The 18,213-nt window shown below is 55.7% G+C and overlaps 1 protein-coding gene across 4 annotated transcripts in view; it reads left to right on the top strand.

The window, feature by feature from the left end:
• Window positions 1–18,213, top strand: part of chd7 (chromodomain helicase DNA binding protein 7) — a 48,631-nt gene that overhangs the window by 308 nt on the left and 30,110 nt on the right. For 3 of the 4 annotated variants that reach the window (XM_030364273.1, XM_030364272.1, XM_030364270.1), the window contains exons 2-4: window positions 7,850–9,263; window positions 9,645–9,970; window positions 13,661–14,082. In XM_030364273.1, coding sequence (XP_030220133.1) covers window positions 7,922–9,263; window positions 9,645–9,970; window positions 13,661–14,082 — 2,090 coding nt within the window. In that variant the 5' untranslated portion in view covers window positions 7,850–7,921. Of the gene's footprint in view, window positions 1–573; window positions 1,118–7,849; window positions 9,264–9,644; window positions 9,971–13,660; window positions 14,083–18,213 lie in introns of those variants that run through there. The other variant, XM_030364271.1, reaches the window with a different exon arrangement.

Below are 18,213 nucleotides of genomic sequence, written 5' to 3'. Positions count from 1 at the left end.
CGGGGGTCTCGGTCCCGACCTCCGATGGACCTGGGGTCGGGACCGAGACCCCTGCCCACCGGACCCGGTTCAGAGGATCGCTTCACATCAAGTTTCTGGGACTTTTTGGGAGCCGGGGAAGCAAGTCCTCCGACACGACGGCTCCCGCGGCCCGGGTCTCTTTCTGGGGCACTTTTCGCTAGTTTCCCTCAAAAGAGGACGAAGTGGCGGTCCCGTCGGACGGGGGTCCGAGGGGCTGGAGGTCCGGGGGGCCACCATGGCGACAGGCTAACAATAGCAGGTTTAGCTCCGCGTCCTACAGCGGGTCCTCACTAGTTGGAGAGCGGTGATCTCCTCCTTCCAGCCCGCGGGGATTCTCCACTTAAAGCCTCTTTTCGGTACCACTTGTGGAGCAGAAGGGCTGAAGGTGGAGAAACTTGGTGGAGTTTTGGTCGTGGGTGGGGTGGTGGGGGGGTGAGGGCTAGCCCGTTAGCGCGGGTTAGCTAATTGTGTAGAAGCTTGAGAGACACGAGGTGCTCCGACCGTGAGGTGAGTCAGGTCCCCCGGATCCCCCCTCACCCCAGAGACCCGCCGAGAGCACCCGGCTCCCGGGAGGCGAACCCCCCGTATCCCCCTCAGAGGCTGGACAGGGGTCCCCTCCTCGGGCAGAACTAAGTAAGACCGGGAGGGTTTAGTCCACCGGGGTCTGGTGCTCTTGGACCGGGGGGTTAGGACTGAGGCCAGGCGGTCACTCCGTGTGGAGCCGCGGGTTTGTTATTGACCACCTGGTCCTCGTGGTTTAGACCTTTGAAATTCGGGTCCACTACTCCGGGTCCGGTCCGGTCCCGGTCCGTTCCGTTCTTAGCGGGTAAACTCCTGCGAAGTGAAGCGCTTCTCCTTGCCGTCCGGAGCGACGCGCGCACTGCGCCGACAGGCTAATTAGCCATGCTAGCTCTGGAGCTAAGCCCAGCTAGGACACGTTAGCCTGTTAGCTGCTAATCTTTCTTATTGTCTGAACCCGGCGGCCACAAACACGTCCACCGCCCGCCGACCTCTAGCTCCGAGCGGCCGTTAGAACTCTTCGCCTACGGGACAGAAAACCCTCCGACCGCCCCGGGCTCACTTATCAGTCCGCAAAGTAAAGTAAACTTCTTTATTCTCAACTTCTTCACTATTTCCGCGTTTTATAAGTTCTCTCGGACTTTATTCGGGGCAGAATGTTGTGTTCGGTGCGGCGGCGTCACTTGTTACTTGGCTGGGTGTCGCTGAGTTACGGACCCGAGCACCTGCCGCTGCGGCTGGTCACTCGGCGGGGCTCTCCCCCCGGCACTGTTGATCTCTCCCCCCGGACATGTGGCTCTGTCTGCCCGCTGTCTCCGCTCCTCGTCCCGGAGTCGGCCAACTTGCCCAATGGTCACCCATCGCAACTTTGAACCTACCACTGTGTCGAATCTGAGCCATTAAACTGATTCATAATGAGGCTAAATCTTCACTTGTTTTGATCCGGGTAGGGCCGACACCTGAGCGGTTAGACCCGCTCTGGAGGTGATGTGCTGCGGGTTTAGCGGTCCTGGGCGCCGTGGTGAGCCCTGTGTGTTTGAGCCAAGATGGCAGCTCGTCGTATGGTGCGGGCAACGGTGGGGAAGATAAGGGGCCACACGCACACACACGCACCAGATGTGAGCCACTATTGTGGTCCTTTCTTGTGGTTACGTTACTATTCCCCAAACCCTACCCGGGCTGAGGGCTCGTCGAGCGTGTTTACAGCTTTTTAATTTTCCATTCCGAAGGCATGTGAAACGGTTTGGTTATAATAGTTAGTTTTGAAGGAAGTAGGATGTTTAAAACCCTCGGAAGTGCTGTCGATTCTGAACCAGATGGGGTCTTATCTCCAGAATGATGTATGGTTCAGTTCTCAAGGAGAGGGTACAGTATCCTGGTGCAGATATGTCTGTACTACACGTGTACTACTCCATTGAGAACTTTCCCGGTTATCCAGTGTTTCGGATGTTTGAACGGTTGGTCCGTCAGTCTTGTTCTGTTAACACTTCGCTGACAACAAGGTGTGTGTGTGTGTGTGTGTGTGTGTGTGTGTGTGTGTGTGTGTGTGTGTGTGTGTGTGTGTGTGTGTGTTGGTGCCATAGTGTGTGTTGTGTCTCTGGTATTGCGTCCAGTGTGAACTCTGACCCTTCATGACTACACTGATGTGATTGTTCTGCTGCCAGAGAGAATGTCTCATTGTTTACTCTCTCTCTGTCTGTCTGTCTCTCTCTCTGTCTCTGTCTCTCTCTCTGTCTCTCTCTCCATGATGTCTCCCTCCCTGTCCCCCTGTATTGAAGCTCTTCTCTGCTGTGTGTTGAAGTTCACAGCTGGTCTCGCCAACGTATGTTTGTGTGTAGGCTCCTCCTGATTGGTCTGGTGAACCGGGTTCTGCAGGGGTTCCACCTATCACTGATCCCCAGGTCTCAGTAGATTCCTTCACCGACGCTGGGTTCCTACTGGTCTCTGAAGCAGGATGCCCCTCTGGGCCCCAGCGGACCCCAGTGGACCCCAGTGGACCCCAGTGTCCTCTGGTCGGAGTCTTCCTCCCCAGAACAACATGGCGAATTTGTAAATATAGGCCTAAAGCAAAGATGAAAGGTTTCTAGAGACGAACACACCTAGCATTGTGCACCTGTCTGTGCTGGCTTCTTATTGGTCAATTAGCCCTGCTGTCATGGTTGGTTGCCATGGTGTTGCTGTGAGGAGAGAATCAACAGTTCCACCAGCAGCCTGTTGTTTGGTGTTGTGAGGGCAGCCATTTTGTCCTCTGTCAGGGCACATGGTGTGTGACCAGGGGGGGGAGGAGGAGGAGGAGGAGGAGGAGGCTGCACTGTGTCTTCCTCTCCATCTATCATTCTGCCAGCTTCAGCCCACATGGCTCTTCCTCAGACGGCACTGGCCTCCCCCATCTCACCGGCTCCCTTACCCGTCTGTTTCTCTCTCCATGTCTCTCCTTGTCTGTCTTTCTGTCTCCCTCTGTCCTGGTCCCTGTCTCCCTCTCTCCCCCACCCCCCCCCCTAGTCTCTCTCGTTCTCTGAAAGGTTAGCGGTAGCATCTCTCTCCATGGTGACATTATAACTGAGTGTCATCACAGCCTGTGTGTGTCCCTCTCCTCCCCCTCTCTCTCCACGTCTCCTCCCCCTCCATCCTGTCACCAGCCTCCCCCATGGCGAGGACCTTATGGACTCAGTGCCTCAGAGAGGGGGAGGGCTGGCGAGAGACTGATTCATTCCCTCCACTGTTGTGCTGGCTCTGTTCAGAGGTGTGTGAGATGTATCTGACCTGTGATGTGACCAAGAGATGGTGGGAAAGTTCGGGTCAATCAATCCTTGACCTCACACTGTGTGTTCTGTTTGGTTCTGAGCTTGTCTGTGTGGTTCTCTCTGTGCGTGTGTGTGGTTCTGTCTGTGCGTGTGTCCGTTGTGGTTCAAGGCTGTGATTCTTGGAGGAGGAGCAGCGGAGCTCACTTGAGTCACGCTCCTTCCGCCGAGGCCCTGGTTCAAAGGTCACCAGTTGGTAGCATCTGAAACGTGTAATTAGTATTGTGTCATCAGACCCCGCCCTATCAGGTGTGTGTGTGTGTGTGTGTGTGTGTGTGTGTGTGTGTGTGTGTGTGTGTGTGTGTGTGTGTGTGTGTGTGTGTGTGTGTGTGTGTGTGTGTGTGTGTGTGTGTGTGTGTGTGTGTGTGTGTGTGTGTCCCCCCCCCCCAGGAGAACGGTTAGGGGGCCGGCCTGGGGAAATCTAATTGGTTGTTAATAGGAAAGCAGGCGGTGCCGGGAGGGCATGCAGGCCAATCCCTCGGGAGGCTGTCTGAAGCCATCCATCCTATTGGCTAAGAAGCTTGTCAATACCAATGATTGATTAAAGAGGTGGGGCTGTAATGTGTACTCAGCCTTAAAGGGGAACTCTCTTAAAGGCACGGTACAGAGGGTTTTCTGAATGCTGCGTAGTAAACAGAATCACTAGTACCACTCCATGATGATGTTTAGCTCACCGGATATAAAATGCTAAATGGATATAAATGCAATCGAATACACAAAGTGTCCTTTCCAAAAATCCTTTCCTTGACCTGGATGAAAAATGTCATGTGGCTAAGAATGAGACTGCAACTACACTAGGCTACGTCACTGAGGCTGAACCTACATTAGGCTACGTCACTGGGAGAATGCACCTACACTAGGCTACGTCACGATGAGACTGAACCTACACTAGGCTACATCACCATGAGACTGAGGCTACGTCACTATGCTACGTCACTCAGCGACGGAGGATGTTATGGACGGGGTCTGCGTGGGGGAGCTCCAGCGTTCAGAAGATGGCCGACTAAAGGAGCCTCTTGTGCGTTCTCACCGTGTTTTTCATGCAGGCTGTTAAACGAGGAGCAGTTGGTGAAAAGGAATATAGGGTACTGGTCACAAGTGAAATGAATAGTTGTCCTATTGATGATGGTTGCTCACATTTATGGAAATATATCCGAAACTATGGTTGTGGGAAAATAGTCGTCATGGTGATGGTTTGTTTTGGTAAACGGCCGAACGTTGCATCTGTTCAAATGCTCCTGCAACAAGGGCTTGTGGGACGGCAGCACCTCCTTTCCTCTGGTGAAGGACGCTCCAGTGTACCCTAGATGAAGGAGGCACTGAGACTCCTTTCCTCTGGTGAAGGACACTCCAGCGTACCCTAGCTGAAGGAGGCACTGAGGCTCCTCTCCTCAGCATTAGAGTCAGGCCAGCTCCATCATGGCTGCTGCTGAGAGACTTCCGGGTCTTTCAGTCAGGAGCCTTCCTGAGCTAAAGGACTCAGACTGCAGACCGAGAGCTGGCTGTGGCCAGGACACACACACACACCCCCCATTAACTGGGCAGCCGTGCGTATGATAACCTAATTCTCTCTCGCTTCGCTGCTTCAAACTTTTTCCTCCCCTCTGTCTACCCCCCTCTCTGTTTATCGGCCCCACCCTCTCTTCCTTCCTTCCGGCACAATCCCCCAAACACAGGGCCCTGCATCCCTCCCCCGTTGCACTGAAACACACACTCATGAAGACACGCACACTCATGAAGACACGCACACTCATGATGGCACGCACACTCATGATGGCACACGCACTCATGAAGGCACACGCGCTCATGAAGACACACCAACAGACACACAGTGGCCACACGCAGGCCGTGAGCTGATTGGACCAAAGGTATAAATTATAGGCTTTAGTCACGGGCTCTTGCAGGGCTGGGCTCTGTCTACGGGTGGTAGAGAGCCAGCCTCCTACAGGTGTTGTAGTTGGAGGATGGGGGTGCTTACCTTTGAACAGGAAATGCTTTTTCTGGAGCGATCGCACTCAACCCTCAGTAACCCTAGAGGCTACCAGTGATTTTTTGCAATTTTTACATGTATCGGCATCGGTCGGTTTTTATTAATTCTTTTTGCCAATTGTTTTTCTGACACAGTTCAGAAAAAATGTCATGTTTATCTTTTTGTTATCGTCATTGGGTCATTTTCATGATGTCAATTTAGGGAGCAAAAGCATTACCGGCTCCATATATCGGCTCAAGAAAATAAGCATCGGCTGAAAAGAAGATTCTGTTTGGCATCGGCCCTAAAAAATCCATAAACGGTCTATCCCTACCCTAGAGGCTACGTCAGTGGTACCCTGACCATAGAGGCAACCTCAGTGGTACCCTAGAGGCTACCTCAGTGGCTCGGCTACCTGAGTGGCCGACCAGTCGTGTCAGATGGATAATGAGGAGGTGACTGCATGGTGGGTGAGCTGTGTACAAACGCCCTGCAGAAGCAGCTCCTCCGTGTGGATCACTGTGTTGTCAAGGGAACTGGAGGTAGGGGGGCTCCGCAGTCAGAACACCGTCAGGTCTGGAGGGTCACACCGGCCCACTGGGCATTGTGGGCTGTGGGTGTGGTCACCTAACCCTCCTTTGCAGCCGATAGGAGCTTCAGCCAGTAGGATCCAGTGGGCTGCACTCTGCCCTCGTTCACAGCAGCAAGGTCATGAATGAAGACTTCCACAGCCTCCGCACCCCTCGCTGGGCGCTGCTGATTGGCTGACTTGAGTGTTGGAGACGGTCCCTGAGCTGGACCGTGTGCGTGTGTGTGTGTGTGGTCCCCCCCCCCCCCCCCGTGTCCCCGAACGGGTTCTGGGTTCGATAACGGTAGGCCTCCTAGAACCAGACGACCTCTGACCCTTCTGGATGGAGGTTGCCCCGTGCTGAACTACCGTAGGAGCCGGACTCTTGTTTAGATGTGGTGTGGGTGCTGTAAAACAGGAAGCCCGTCTCACAGGAAATGAAATCACGTTGGACGACTCGGATCACGACCCCCCCCCCCCCCCCGCCAGACAGAACATCCGTGTTGTTCATCTCGGCCTCAGGAGGAAGTTGTCTGTGATACAACATCTGCTTCCTGTTGCTGAGCGACGCTGAGCGACGCTGCACTGTCTTCTGCTGCTAGCCTGACGTAGCCTGTTTGGCTGACGTAGCCTAGGTGGCTGACGTAGCCAGTGGTCTAGTGGTCAGGGGGTTGACGCCCAGCTGAGAGGTTCTGGGTTCAATCCTCCGTGCCCGTTAACCTGTAGGCCTCCTTGAGCAGGGTGACCTCCGACCCCTACCTGGGGGCGTGCTCTTTGGTTCTCGCTATAGAGGGGGGGGGGGGGGGGGGCTGCAGCCCCAGCAGGGGGCTCTCTGTACTCGGAGCCACACAACCTCATTTACAATGCTTGCAGCACACTGTCATGCTAATGCAGCTCTGTGTGGGGCAGAGCTGCAACAATGTGATGCATTCTGGGAAAACATAAGAGGCGTCAAGACAATGGAAGGTTTAAAGAGCTCTGGTACTGATCAGGCCTTGAAGTGGGGGATTGTTGGAACTGTTGGACTAAAATTTGTCAAAATGGCTAGCTACTGTATCGACGTGCTACCGCTATCGATGTACTACCCACGTGCTAGTAATACCGACGTGCTACCCACGTCATCGCTTCCAACGTGCTATCTTCGTGCTACCGCTACCACGGTGGATGCACACGAGAGAATCTGTCAAGCAAGTGGTGTTGACCACTGATACGGGTGGTGTCCCATTGAGGGCAGTAGGCTGATGTGTGTGTGTGTGTCGCTCATCACACATCTGTCTGTGTCTTATGGCCTGTCTGTGGCTGGGTGCCTGTCTGTGGCTGGGTGCCTGTCTGTGGCTGGGTGCCTGTCTGTGGCTGGGTGCCTGTCTGTGGCTGGGTGCCTGTCTGTGGCTCGGCCCGTCTCTCTTCAGGGCAGCTGGTGGTGTTCAAACAGAGCTGCATCTGCTGGCCCCATTGTTCTAACACAGAGCCTCAATGACCGTGTGGGGGGGGAAAGAGTGTGTGGGTTCTGTTGGAAAAGTGTGTGTGTGTGTGTGTGTGTGTGTGTGTGTGTGTTGGAAAAAAGTTCTTTTGTTTAGTTGTAAAATGGGAGCAGGGTGGGGGAGGTGTCCTCCGCTGGGGGCTATACAACCGCTTTACTAGCTCAACATGTGCTGCTTCTACTCCCCGAGGGATGACCTCCTCTCTCCTCCTCCTGAGGGATGACCTCCTCTCCTCCTGAGGGATGACCTCCTCTCTCCTCTCCCTCCTCTCTCCTCTCCCCCTGAGGGATGACCTCCTCTCTCCTCTCCCTCCTCTCTCCTCTTCCTGAGGGATGACCTCCTCTCTCCTCTCCCTCCTCTCTCCTCTTCCTGAGGGATGACCTCCTCTCTCCTCTCCTCCTCTCTCCTCTCTTCCTGAGGGATGACCTCCTCTCTCCTCTCGTCCTGAAGGATGACCCCCTCTAACCCTCCTCTCCTCCTCTCTCTCCAGGAGTCAGAGGAGGAGCATGGAGTAGCAGGCAGCAGCAGCTAGTCTTCACCTCCCAGCGGACCCTGTGGTCCCATGGCGGACCCCGGGATGCTGAGCCTGTTCGGAGACGATGCGGGGCTGTTCTCAGACGGCCTGGACGGCCTGGCCGACTGCTTCCCCCAGCAGGGGGCGCCCCCGCCCGGCCAGCCCGGGGGGAACCCCGCCTCCCTGGGCATGGACCACCAGGGGGGTGGGGGGGCGTACCACCAGGGCCTGGGACAGCCCAAGCTGGGCCAGTTGTACGACCACGGCCCATACGCCGGTCACATGATGCCCCAGGCGGGGCAGGGCGGCGGCCCGCCCAACGTCAACGCCCCTATGAACGGCATGGGCAACCGTTACCACGGCAGCCCCGCCAACCCCCATCACGGTTACCCCGGTGACCCCGGGGGTGGTGGGGGGGGAGGAGCGGCGGCGGGAGGAGGGGGAGGAGTTTGGGGCCAACAACAACAACAACAACAGCAGCAGAGCAGATCGCCCTATCAGCAGCCTCCGGCCCAGCCAGGGGGCGGGCCCAACCAGATGGCGCCCTATCAGATGCCTCGCAGTGACTACGGCGGCATGGCGGGCGCCAACTCAACCCCCAACGCGGGCCGCATGGCCCAACACTACCCCCCCGCCCCCCAGGACCCCGCCCACTACCTGGGCCATGGGGGCATGGGCGGTGCCCAGATGAGGCTCCCCCAGCCCCCCGCCCAGCAGCAGCAGCCCCAGCAGGGCTACCCCAACATGGGCCACACGCCCCGCTACCCCCACTCCCCCTCCAGACAGACCCCCCACCCCCACCAGCACCACCAAGCCATGGCCGGATTCCCGGGAGGGCAGTACCCCGGCTACCAGGGTCAGTACGGGGCCATGAGCCAAGCTATGGGGCCCTCCATGGCCCAGGGGCCCCCCATGGCCCAGGCCAACAACCAGGCTAACGCTAACCCAGGCCAGGCCATGGGCCCAGGGCAGCTGGCCCAGCGGTACGCCCAGGGGTCAGGCCCTGCGGCCGGGCCCCAGGTCCGCTACCCCCCAGGACCTCCACACCAGCCTATGCACCCCCAGGGCCTGGCCCAGGCCCCCAGCCAGGCCTCGCCCCACCTCGGCCCCCCGGCTCAGGGGGCCTACCCTCCCCCCTCCTCCATGTCCCCAATGCGGGGCCTGGGCACACCCACTCCCCCGCCCCAGCAGGGCCGGCCCCCCAGTGCCGGGCTTGCTGGGCCCCCGGAGGTGTCGGGATACCAGTCGGCCCCCGGCCCCATGGTGGCCCCCCTGCAGCGGGCCCCCCAGCACCAGCAGGCCCACGGCATGCCCCCCGGTCAGATGTACCCAGGGATGAGCCCCCACTGCGGGCCCCAGATGGCCCCTGGCCGGCCCCAACACCAGCCAGGTGAGCTCAGGTGGAGCTGACGGAGGAGTTTAGCATTCTAGGAGCATTAGCTACTTAGCTAGCATGAGCCGGGCTAAAGCATTAGCTAGCATGAGCCAGGCTAAAGCATTAGCTAGCATGAGCCAAGCTAAAGCCTTAGCTAGCATGAGCCAAGCTAAAGCATTAGCTAGCATGCAGGCCTACGAAGGGGCGGGTCTAGGGAGGGCTACATCAATAGATGGATGTATGTGTGATGGATGTAAAGGAGTATGTTGTTGCCATGGTAACACTGATAATAGTATCCCTATGCTAGACCGCTATGCTATAACAGACCATAATAAGCCTGGTGTAATTCTTCACACCAGTCTCTGCGTTCCCTGACTTCTGAACTTGTGTTTGCAGGGCCTCACGAGGCCCCACCCAGCCAGGCAGGGGACCCGCGGCAGCTGGTTGCCCAGCAGCAGGCCTCCCGGGGCGGGCAGCCCCTGCAGCCCGCCACCCTGGGCTTCCCGGGCCCGGCCGCCACTCAGCACGGGGCCCCGCCCCCCAACCAGGGCCTGGCCCCGCCCCCCCAGGGAGCCACACCCCACGCACACCTGCCCCCCCATCCTCACCACCTGCAGATGACCCCCCCGGCCCCCGGGCAGCCGCCCCTCCCCTGGGCCCCGGCCGCCTCCCACCCCCTGGCCTCACCCCCCCTCACCCCACAGAAAGTGCCTCAGATCCGGGTAAGTGAGGGCTGGTGTGGAGCTCACTGGTGTAGATACAGCTGGGGCTCCTGAAGTGTGTGTGTGTGTGTGTGTGTGTGTGTGTGTGTGTGTGTGTGTGTGTGTGTGTGTGTGTGTGTGTGTGTGTGTGTGTGTGTGTGTGTGTGTGTGTGTGTGTGTGTGTGTGTGTGTGTGTGTGTGTGTGTGTTCCACTGGTCTGACCCCCTCCCCCAGCAGGGCTGGTGTGGGCTGACATTCAGCTGTCAGAGTTAATATGTCCGGGCTCCTGACCTAGATGGGGGGGGGGGGGGGGGGGGGTTAGCCGAGGGGGTACAGTACGCCTCCCCCCCCTCTCTCTCACGTAGCGAGGCACGCGACGCGCCTGAGTAATCTGCCCGGGGACACCAGACGGCTGGGTGTGTGCGCTTGGTTATGCGTGTGTGGTGTGCTCGGTTGCCAGCGCCAAGTTGTGGTGTGTGTGTCATAGGGTTTTGAGTGTAGCTGCTTGGGGTGTGTGTGTGGTGGTGACTATTGTGTGTATTTAATGTGTGGTGTGTGTGTGTGTGTATACGTAACTTCCTCACTAGTCTGTTGTTTGAAGTTTTGATTTATAATAAACCCCCAACAGTCAATATTCATAATGAATCGTTGGTTATTAACCATCTATTAACATGATGACCTAATTTTACTAAAACGCGCTACAGGACTAGCATACTGCTGTATTAACATGACCTACTGTTACTAAAACGCGCTTCAGGACTAGCATACTGCTGCATTAACATGACCTACTGTTACTAAAACACGCTACAGGACTAGCATACTGCTGTATTAACATGACCTACTGTTACTTAAACACGCTACAGGACTAGCATACTGCTGTATTAACATGACCTACTGTTACTAAAACGCGCTTCAGGACTAGCATACTGCTGTATTAACATGACCTACTGTTACTAAAACACGCTACAGGACTAGCATACTGCTGTATTAACATGACCTACTGTTACTAAAACACGCTACAGGACTAGCATACTGCTGTATTAACATGACCTACTGTTACTAAAACACGCTACAGGACTAGCATACTACTGTATTAACATGACCTACTGTTACTAAAACACGCTACAGGACTAGCATACTGCTGTATTAACATGACCTACTGTTACTAAAACACGCTACAGGACTAGCATACTGCTGTATTAACATGACCTACTGTTACTAAAACTGGCTACAGGACTAGCATACTGCTGTATTAACATGACCTACTGTTACTAAAACACGCTACAGGACTAGCATACTGCTGTATTAACATGACCTACTGTTACTAAAACTGGCTACAGGACTAGCATACTGCTGTATTAACATGACCTACTGTTACTAAAACACGCTACAGGACTAGCATACTGCTGTATTAACATGACCTACTGTTACTAAAACTGGCTACAGGACTAGCATACTGTGGAGAACCAAGGCAGCGATTAGCTGGGTGTTGGAGGAGGCCTGCTCAACCTGTCCCTTCAGTAACAGAGCGGTCCCAACACAGCCTTCCTCCCTGAGGTCGTAATTTGGCTAGTGTTGGTACAGTATCAATAGAGAGCCAGTTGGTACGGTATCACTAGAGAGCCAGTTGGTACGGTATCACTAGAGAGCCAGTTGGTACAGTATCACTAGAGAGCCAGTTGGTACGGTATCACTAGAGAGCCAGTTGGTACGGTATCACTAGAGAGCCAGTTGGTACAGTATCACTAGAGAGCCAGTTGGTACGGTATCACTAGAGAGCCAGTTGGTACGGTATCACTAGAGAGCCAGTTGGTACGGTATCACTAGAGAGCCAGTTGGTACGGTATCACTAGAGAGCCAGTTGGTACAGTATCAATAGAGAGCCAGTTGGTACGGTATCACTAGAGAGCCAGTTGGTACGGTATCACTAGAGAGCCAGTTGGTACAGTATCACTAGAGAGCCAGTTGGTACGGTATCACTACAGAGCCAGTTGGTACGGTATCACTAGAGAGCCAGTTGGTACGGTATCACTAGAGAGCCAGTTGGTACGGTATCACTACAGAGCCAGTTGGTACAGTATCACTAGAGAGCCAGTTGGTACGGTATCACTAGAGAGCCAGTTGGTACGGTATCACTAGAGAGCCAGTTGGTACGGTATCACTAGAGAGCCAGTTGGTACAGTATCACTAGAGAGCCAGTTGGTACGGTATCACTAGAGAGCCAGTTGGTACGGTATCACTAGAGAGCCAGTTGGTACGGTATCACTAGAGAGCCAGTTGGTATGAAGGTTATTCCTGAGGGTAAGATGGGCGCTCTGAGTGGAGCTCTACAGACGTACCCCCACCACCTCCCGGGCTATAGAGGTACCCCCACCCCCCGGTGGTTCTGGGAGCAGGGGGAGGAGGTAGACGTCTCTGGGCGGTCCGCAGGGCGCTGACCGGCCGTCGGACCGTGATTACCGACCTGCCGAGCGGACTGGAGGTCTCTCTAATCCCCATCTGCTCCCTTAGCATGGTTAACACACGCGCACACATGGGCACGGGCACACACACACACACCCCTGAGCGGCATGTTGGGATACAGTTGTGCGCCTTAGTGTTAAGCGTCAATTAGCGTATGTGCTTTAGTTTGTGAGCGTTGGTTAGCATGTGTGTTTTAGTGTGTGTGTCTGGCTAAGTTGGCTACACTGTCAGTCTATTTGTGTGTGTGTCCGTTAGCATGTGTGTTTCTGGTGTCAGTGTGTGATTGATTATCTGCAGGGTTTTGGCAGGATGACAGAATATCTACCGACCCGTCTCTCTCTCTCGCTCTCGGTCCATCACACATCGGGGGTGTCTCTCGCCCGTCTCCTCTCTGCAGTTTCTTCTCGGGTTACGTCTGTGTCAGCAGGTGTTGGTGTGTTCTGTATGTGTGCATGACCTTGGAGTGTGTGTGTGTATGTGTGTACATTAGTATGCTTTTGATGCAGGTGGAGCTGGCACTAATAATATACCAACTCTGCTCCCTCTCTCGCTCTCTTGTTTATGTTTATTTTGTTGCAGCTTTAAGTGTGTGTGTGTGTGTGTGTGTGTGTGTGTGTGTGTGTGTGTGTGTGTGTGTGCGCGCTCAGGGAGCCTGTAGTGTGGCATTATGCTCTCAAACCTGCTGGCCCGCATACACCACGCACAAAACCACAGCCACACGCACACACAGCCACACACGCAGGCCTGGTGTGTGTCTGTCTCGCAAGGGTTGTGTGGTTTTGAAGTATGGAGATAATTTATTCGTGTCATGATGCCTGATTTCCCATCTGCCACTGGGACCCTGAGCAGCTGGAGAGAGAGAGGGGAGGAAGGGAGAGGGGGAGGCAGCTGGAGGAGGGAGGGGGGGGGGGGGGAGTTGGTGAAGTTCCAAACAGCTGGTCACCAGTTTCCTGTCACAGAGGGGCTACTGGGGGGGGGGGGGGGGGGGGGGGTTTAACTGGTTTCACATCTGAGAGGGGAGGGGTAGAGAGAGGTGGGAGAAAGGGAGGTAGGATGGAGGGAGGGAGAGACGGGGGTAGGAGGGGCTGAGGGTACTGAAGGGAGGGAGGGAGGTGGGTGAGGCAGCTAGAGGGAGAAAGATGGTGAGTGCACCATGGATGGATGGTGTGTTCCCTGGGTGGTTCCTGGTAGCCGTACTGGTCCTGATGGGCAGTGAGTGGTAACAATCTCCTCCCCTTGTCTCCGCAGCATTCCCCATCGGACCTGCCTGGCGAAGCCTTAGCGACGGCCCCGGATAGGCCGGCTGCCGCCCCGGGCCAGCCAATGGACGGCGAGCAGCCCGGCGGCCCGGACACCAAGCCAAAAAAGAAGAAGAAGAGTAAGAAGGTCAAGATGGCAGAGGGGGAGGAGCCAGAGCAGGGGCGGAACCCTTCGGAGGACGGGACCCCCCCCGCCGGCGACGGGCAGGCCGGCGCCATGGCAACCAGTCCCCCTGCAGAGAAGAGGAAGAGGAAGAAAAAACCAAAGGAGAAGGTGGAGGGCAAGGAGCCCAAAGAACCCAAGACCCCCAAGACCCCCAAAACCCCCAAGACCCCCAAAGAGCCCAAAGAGCCCAAGGAGAAGAAGACCAAGAGCTCCACCCCCAAGACCAAGACCCCCAAGAAGACCAGGTAGGAACGCTTTACTCATCACCCTACCCTACGGCACCCTACCGTACAGCGCCCAACCGTATGGCACCCTACCGTACTCATCCCAACCGTCTGGCAACCTACCGTACAGCGCCCAACTGTATGGCACCCTACCCTACCGTACACTGTACTGCATGGCACCCTACCGTTCGCACCCTACCGTGTACAGCACCATACCCTACAGCACAGCACCCTACGGCACGGCACCCTACCATACCGTACAGCACCCGTCCCTACAGCACCCTACCGTACAGCACTGTCCTGGAGTGTCGATACGAGGCAAATATTTGAGACTAATGTTGGGGGCTCATGTCTGGGGCTAACGCACTAGCGCCCCCTGTAGGCTGGTACCATTATTATGCTTTCATTGAGATTATGTTGAACTTTCTGGTGCCCAATTCTGACCCCTGGAACAGTGGAAGGGGGGGGGGGGGGGGAAGTGGCGGGGGGGAAGTGGCGGGGAGAGGGAGGGTAATCGATCACGGGGGAGCGCCATTGATCCAGCTCGAGGGTCTAATCCCTCCTGTTGCCTGGCAACCCTAATGACCGATTTAAGGCCTGCCAATCGGTGTGCGCCATTCTAACCTCTACCAACAGACCAATGCTAGCTGGTTCCCGTGCGTCTCTTGAAATCTGGTTGGTTGACTGATCCGTCAATATTCATTAATTATTAACTCAATCAATAGTGAATATCAACGAAGAATATCAGATAGGCTCCGCCCCCTTCTCTTCACCATAAGTGTGGTGATGGGCACTTCCCCCTTTCTCTCCGGACGGCAACATTAAAGCTGGCCAGCCCAGACCATCACTGATGGGTTGTCTCATCTCGGATGACGGGCCAATCAGGATGGGTGTTATAGGCAGATTGTCAGCTGGTCGTGCTCGTGATGTGGTTTTTGGTTGCCTAGTGACCAGGGCGTGGTTCTGTAACGCTCACCCTCTCACTCCAGCTAGGAGGAGAGGTTGAGTCTTGTGTTCAGGGTGTGGACCCCCGCTCAGAGGTCTGTCTGACCTCTGACCCCTACCTGCTCCTCATGACCCCGCCCTGAGCCCCCAGGACGGCTCTCTGGAGGAGGTTTGGTGAATGAGTGACTAGAGGACCATGAGGTCTGGTGAGTGAGTGACTAGAGGACCGTGAGGTCTGGTGAATGAGTGACTTGAGGGCCGTGAGGTCGGGTGAATGAGTGAATGGAGGAGCATGAGGTCTGGTGAGTGAGTGACTAGAGGGCCGTGAGGTCTGGTGAGTGAGTGACTAGAGGGCCGTGAGGTCTGGTGAGTGAGTGACTAGAGGGCCGTGAGGTCTGGTGAGTGAGTGACTAGAGGGCCGTGAGGTCGGGTGAGTGAGTGACTGGAGGGCCGTGAGGTCGGGTGAGTGAGTGAATGGAGGAGCATGAGGTCGGGTGAATGAGTGAATAGAGGAGCATGAGGTCGGGTGAGTGAGTGAATGGAGGAGCATGAGGTCGGGTGAGTGAGTGAATGGAGGAGCATGAGGTCGGGTGAGTGAGTGAATGGAGGAGCATGAGGTCGGGTGAGTGAGTGAATGGAGGAGCATGAGGTCGGGTGAGTGAGTGAATGGAGGAGCATGAGGTCGGGTGAATGAGTGAACAGAGGAGGAAGAGGTCTGAGTGAGTGAATAGAGGACCATGAGGTTGTGATCGCTCCTGTGATGTGATGAGTGAGTGAAGGCAGCACACGAGAGAGGCTCGACTGTAGCTCACACTGAAAAGCCCACAGACAGGAAGAGGGGGAGGAGAGGGAGACCACAGGAAGAGGGAGGGGAGGGGAAAACAGGAAGAGAGGCAGGGGGGAGAGAGAGGGAGACGACAGGAAGAGATGCAGGGGGGGGGGGGGGGGGGGCGCATGGCTGCTGCTGCTCTCATTGTGGAGGTGGAAACATGATGCTAGTGTGGAATTTATCAGAGGACAACCCCCATCACTCGCACCTCCCCTCCCCCTCTCTCTCCTCCCCCTCTCTCCTCCCCCTTCCTCTCCGTGTCTTTTATCCTCACGAAGGGAGGGGCCAAACCAGCATGCTGCAAGGGTCAGTGCTGGGGGAGGTGTGTGTGTGTGTGTGTCTGTGTGTGTGTGTGGGGGCTGTGTGTGTGTGTGTGTGTGGGGGCAACGTGTGTGTGTCCTATGTGGCAGAAAATGGCGTTTAATGATAAGGAGGGCCATGCTTCCGACCCCAGCCCCCCCAAGCTGTGCATGTGCGCGTGTGTGTGTGTGTGTGTTTATCTGTAGAGACGTCCTCCATCTTGCAGGTTAATTTAGCATAATAATAGGCAGTGGTCACTCTGCTCTAAAATGGAGACTGTTTGCTTCACCCCTTTGATTCATCTCCTCCTCCACTCCCAACTTTACTGCCCCGTGCTCCCGCCTCTACTCTCTCTCCCCCCTCAACTCTTTTTCCTCCCTCTACTCTCTCTCCCCCTTCGACTCTCTCCCACCAATCTTCTCTCCCTCTCTTCACTCTTTCTCTCCCCCCTCTTCCCTCTAGTGTGTGTGTGTGTGTGTGTGTGTGTGTGTGTGTGTTGGAAGAACCCCCGTCACCCTGACGATGCTGGAACCCAGGCGGGTCAGGTGACCACCTGATGGAGTCTGGGGAATGTGGGTGGAGCCACAGCCCTGGGGGGAGGGGGGCTTGTGGCGGTAGATGGAGAAGGAATGATGAGACTAAGAGGAGGGGAGAGAGACTAAGAGGGGGGAGAGACTCTGAGGTTAGTTTGGAGTCCTGTTAGGGGAAATGGTGACGGTGATTTGAATAATAATAATTTAATCTAAGTGTGTGTGTGTGACACGTCCAGTCATCTCACCTCTTTCCTTTGACCTTCCTCCATCGCCCCCCCTTCTATCTCCCCCCCCTCTATCTCTCTCATCTATAAATAACCTCAGCAAAACTGCCACTCCCTGTGTGTGTTGTAGAGTGCGTGTTGTAGAGTGTGTGTTGTAGGTTGTGTGTTGCTTGACACACAGTTGTGGCTCTACCAGTAGTGTTGCTAGTGTCCTTCTGTGTGTGTGTGTTGTTGTTAATCAGTGTTGTGTGTCTGAGGGTGTGTTGTGGTTTTTTAGTTCCCCTGTGGAGTGTGTGTCCAGCAGTGTGACTCATGATGGTGGCAGGTGTCCTACAGACCCCCATCGTAACACACGGCATGTGTAAATGCCAGTCTCTCTCCCTCGGTCTCTCTCCTGCTAGCTCTCTCACGTTCCGCCTCTCTCGCCCTGGGCAATTGAGGAATGGAGAGAAGAGGATGGGGGGGCTGATCCAGGTGTGTGTGTGTGTGTGTGTGTGTGTGTGTGTGTGTGTGTGTGTGTGTGTGTGTGTGTGTGTGTGTGTGTGTGTGTGTGTGTGTGTGTGTGTGTGTGTGTGTGTGTGTGTGTGTGTGTGTGTGTGTGTGTGTGTGTCCAGATGGCTGCAGCGTGTGGCGACCAGCCAGAGTAACAGGTGCAGGTCACATGACCAGCCGTTACCACGGAGATGGTGATTGGTCTTGGCTTGAGGATGAAAGGAGAAGGGCCCGGGGGGAGGGAGGGGAGGGGGGGAGTTGCCTAGGGGGAGAGAGATACAGGCAGGGGGAGAGAGGGTGCTGTGCACACACACACACCCTCTCTCTCTCTCTCCATGCCAGAAATTAGAGCTAGCCCAGGGGGCCTCTGAACTCCTCCCCCCCTCCCCCTCTCTCTCATGGTATTAACCCCTTGTGTGCCACAGCCTCGGGCTCACTAATGATTTCTAAATGGGGAAATCAAACATGGCCATCGCCCTGGGAGACGCACACACACGCATACATATACACACACAGTAATGCACACACACACGCACGCACAGACATGGGTACACAGATAAAAACGCACACAAATACACACGGGCATACAGATGCACACAAACACACACACACAGACATGGACACACATATCGTTTTTTTTATAAGTAGTGCTGAAGGGATCGTAGGCAGAACCGGGTTCGGCCTTTAAAGGTCCCAACACAGACCTTTAGCCCTATCCTTCTCTGTTAACGCCTGCGTTCTGCCCTGGCTAGCTAGCCTCCTCTGTTAACGCCTGCGTTCTGCCCTGGCTAGCTAGCCTCCTCTGTTAGCGCCTATGTTCTGCCCCTGT

Source organism: Gadus morhua, chromosome 8, assembly GCF_902167405.1.
Source record: "Gadus morhua chromosome 8, gadMor3.0, whole genome shotgun sequence".
NCBI lineage: Eukaryota > Metazoa > Chordata > Actinopteri > Gadiformes > Gadidae > Gadus > Gadus morhua.
This window is presented reverse-complemented; position numbering and strand designations above follow the sequence as displayed.